We start from the raw sequence: 4,247 nt of genomic DNA, 5'->3' as shown, positions 1-4,247 counted from the left end.
GATACTATATAGTCAACGAAAATTAAGAAGTTTATTTCTTATATATCATTTAATAAAATATGGTATAAATACTTTACTCTTTTCTAATCATGTTAACATATTAAAAATTAATTTTTTTGAATATTTTCATGAAACTTTGCCAGATGTTATTATTATTCAATATTTTCTCCAATTTTATTTTTAAGAAAAATTTAATATTTAAATTTACTAAATAAACTGTGTATCTAGATAAACTTTATTCATTAATTATTCAATAAATATAAAAAGTAATTTTTTATTATATGCAAAAAAAACATTAAAATTTGACCCAAATATCAAATTACATTTCCCATATAAATATTTGTACATTTATTTTTAAAAATAATATGAAGTTATAATTTGTTTCCACTAATTGAAAGTTCTAGATACTTAATTTTTAAAGTCAAATAATATTCTACATTAATGCCACAGAAAAATACATTTACCATATGCATACAATATTAATATCTATATAACTTTCTAATACATAAACAATGTAATTTTTCTTATTATATATATCTTGTGCTATTGCATTCTATGAATTATCTTTCTCTATCAAAAAAAAAAATTGGAGCTCAATAGCAATAATCAATCCATGGCAGGAAAAGATGAGTTAAGGGAAAGTTTTTTGCAGAAGAAAAGTGATTCTGAGATTATTAAAAATGAAGAATCACTTTGTAGAAGAGTATGGGAAGAAAGCAAGAAAATTTGGATAATAGCAGGGCCTGCAATATTCACAAGATTTTCATCATTTGGCATTACTGTTGTAACTCAAGCTTTTGTTGGACACATTGGTTCAACCGAACTGGCTGGTTATGCACTTGTCATGACTGTTCTAAACAGATTTGCTACTGGTATATTGGTAATTCATTTTTCTCTCTCAAAATTTTTACTGTTATAGTTTATTAATTTTACTTTAATTTACCGGTAGAATATTAAATTATTTTTCAGTGCAAAATGTTACAAAAATTGTAAAAATGCAGATAGGAATGGCAAGTGCATTGGAGACACTTTGTGGACAAGCATATGGAGCAAAACAATACCACATGCTTGGAGTATATCTCCAAAGATCTTGGATAGTACTGTTTTTGACATTAATCTTACTTCTTCCTCTTTTCATATTTACTACACCAATTTTAGAGGCATTAGGTCAAGAAAAAAGCATTGCTGAAATGGCAGGAAAAATTTCACTTTGGTCAATAGGTTCTGGCTTTGCTATGATTGTGTCATTCTCTTGTCAAACATTCTTGCAAGCACAAAGCAAGAATGTGATTATTGCTTATTTAGCTGCATTTTCTATGGCTGTTCACCTTCTATTGTCTTGGCTTTTGACTATTAAGTTAGAACTTGGACTCACTGGTGCAATGTTATCACTGTTATTGGCATTGTGGTTACCAAATGTTGGTCAACTCATTTTTATCATGACTAAATGTCCTGATACTTGGAAGGGTTTCTCATTTTTGGCTTTTAAAGATCTTTGGCCTTGTATCAAGCTTTCTGTCTCAGCTGGAGTCATGATGTGGTAAGTTTAAGCACTTTTTTAATTAAAATTATGTGTGACTATTAGAATTTAATAAACTGATTTATACTTATACCTTGAGGGCTGTCAGGTTTTATAACTTTAGTCAAATTATATCTTGATTTCAGATTTTCTAATGTACTCCCTCCTGCAAAACACTGTAAAATTTGGTGCGTGAAAATAGTCTGTGAATTATCCTAACCGATAGACTCTATAATATATTAGAATTTAATTTCAAGTGAGAGTGTATATAAATTTTTGTGATTATTAAACAAATCTAATATTAATATAAAGCTTTGGTTATATGCATTTACAGCCTTGAGACATGGTACACCACAATTTTGATTCTTTTAACTGGCAACATGAAAGATGCTAAGGTTGTCATTAGTGCTCTATCTATATGGTAATTTTCTATCTATTTTTTATATTTACCATAATATTTTATTTTACAATTTCATATCAAGAGATATAATCCATGCTTAAAAATTTATTTGGAAATTAATCTTATCATTAGTGCATCAAATTGTTGTATTTTTGCAGCCTAAACATCAATGGGTGGGAAATGATGATTGCCCTTGGCTTTTTTGCTGCAGCTGGGTAAGTTCTTTTTTCATCATTGTCTCTTGTTATAACATATATGACTTATAACATTGTGATTCTAAAGATTTAATAATACGAAATTACAATTGCTCTATAGTCAACAATGTATATATATTTAGTCGAACGGCATAACCAAGATCATGTTGATTTTTTTTTTTGCGATTTACCATCTCTTTTCTCTTTTGTTCCTTGTCGTTATTCTAAAGAACCATTTGATGTCATTCTGTAGGGTTCGAGTGGCGAATGAATTTGGAAGAGGGAGTTCAAGAGATGCAAAATTTTCGATTGTGATGACTGTTCTCACATCATTCGTCATCGGATTCATTTTTTTCTTGATATTCCTATTCTTAAAGGAAAAAATTGCTTATGTTTTCACTCCAGATCCTGATGTGGTTAATGCTGTTGGAGATTTATCTTTTTTGCTTGCACTTTCAATCTTATTGAATAGTATTCAACCTGTGCTCTCTGGTAATCTTTCTTTTAATAATTTAATAGGATTTAGAGTTTAGGGTTAAAGATTACAAAACTTTTTTATTATTTAAAAAAAATTATTTTTATATTATTTTTTTAAATGAGTTTAAAATATACATTATAATCTTATAATAGGGGTTTCTGTTGGAGCTGGATGGCAAAGCATTGTTGCATATGTAAACATTGGTTGTTATTACATAATTGGTATTCCTGTTGGAGTGGTGATTGGGATTGTTTTCAATTATAAAATCAAGGTAACTAGTCTTTTTTAAGTTAGTTTATATACATTTCTTATATTAAGTTTATATATAAAAAAAATGATTATAAAAAGTGATATTCAATGGTGTCTATACACTTTTATTTTGCAGGGTATTTGGATTGGGATGTTGTTTGGAACATTTGTTCAAACTATAGTGCTTATTATCATTACTTGTAAAACTGATTGGAAAAAGCAGGTAATTTTATTAGTCTATTACTAGGTTTTTTTATATAATGTTTTCACTCTCTATTTCATCCATTTTAATTTGGTTTTCCTTTATTTTTATTTATTTTTAGTTTAAGTTATTTTCTTTTTAAGTTGAAGATTATTAAAAAAATTGTATTTGGATTTTTACAGGTAGAGATAGCTCAAAAGAACATCATTAAATGGGCTACCAACAAAGCTCAAGAGTCAAATGAAAGTGGAACAAGGCTCTTAGCTAACGAAGAATAGTGTTCCAAAATTCAAATCAACTATCTATTTGATTAGAGTATTGAATTTGATATATTATCGGTCAAACCAATTAAGTCCGAGAAGTAAAAAATTTATTAAGGTTTTGATTTATGCTATTGTGAAAATTTGTGTTTTATTCTATTGATGTCTAAATTGATAATTATCTAATTATCCTAATTGTATAACTGTCGAATGATTTGGCGTAATAATTTATAGTAGTGATGTAAAGTGATGATATTGTGTCTATATCTGATTTTTTATAAATACTATGGTCGAGTAAGATGGATTGAGTTTTATATATATATATATATATATATATATATATATATGCTTCATTTGGGAATAAGATATTGATGTAGTTGGCGAATTCAACTTCTTAAATCAATGGTGCTTATTTCCTGTACGGCAGTGCAACGTTGACGTGCATGGTTAGCACTTTAATGTCTGAGTTAGTTTAAGATTAAAGATAAGTATAATGAAAAGTGGATATTAGAAAGTGTATCTTGTCTTTTTTTGAATTGATTTATATCTTGGGTCAGATAGAGTGGATTTGAGATGAATTAGGCATTAACTATTTAGGCCTTTTTACAGACCATAACAGTTGCCTCCAAGGTTTTTTTGTGCACCGAATAAGTTAAGGAAGCCTTTAGTGTTTTTGATCGGCCTCTAAGATGTTGTGTGGTGTGAGTTCGAACTGAAACGTTTGGAGTCTGTTGAAAAAGTAATGGAAAAAAATGCATCAAATGCACTCTCATCATTGAAATGTTTCACTTCTTACTTCTAATATGTGGGTTGACGCAACAGGTTAGGGCATGACGCGACTTATAGTGCATTTGAGTGCACTCGAGTTTGCATGTATCCCCGAAGAAAAAACCTAGTTATTGGTTTCATAACTCCCTTATTTAGCTAATTTGGATCGTCCAACCT

The 4,247-nt window shown here is 28.7% G+C and overlaps 1 protein-coding gene across 1 annotated transcript; it reads left to right on the top strand.

The window, feature by feature from the left end:
- Window positions 1-585: 585 nt before the first annotated feature.
- On the top strand, window positions 586-3,491 carry LOC127115570 (protein DETOXIFICATION 21). Its single transcript, XM_051047085.1, has 8 exons — window positions 586-880; window positions 1,002-1,540; window positions 1,854-1,940; window positions 2,078-2,134; window positions 2,367-2,605; window positions 2,744-2,862; window positions 2,977-3,063; window positions 3,225-3,491. Exons 1-8 carry the CDS (start codon window positions 614-616, stop codon window positions 3,318-3,320), a joined length of 1,491 nt encoding a protein of 496 aa, XP_050903042.1. The 5' UTR covers window positions 586-613; the 3' UTR covers window positions 3,321-3,491.
- Window positions 3,492-4,247: the final 756 nt, after the last annotated feature.

This window comes from Lathyrus oleraceus, chromosome 1 (genome assembly GCF_024323335.1).
Source record: "Lathyrus oleraceus cultivar Zhongwan6 chromosome 1, CAAS_Psat_ZW6_1.0, whole genome shotgun sequence".
NCBI lineage: Eukaryota > Viridiplantae > Streptophyta > Magnoliopsida > Fabales > Fabaceae > Lathyrus > Lathyrus oleraceus.
Note: the sequence above shows the minus strand (reverse complement) of the source record. Positions and strands in the feature narration are given on the sequence as shown.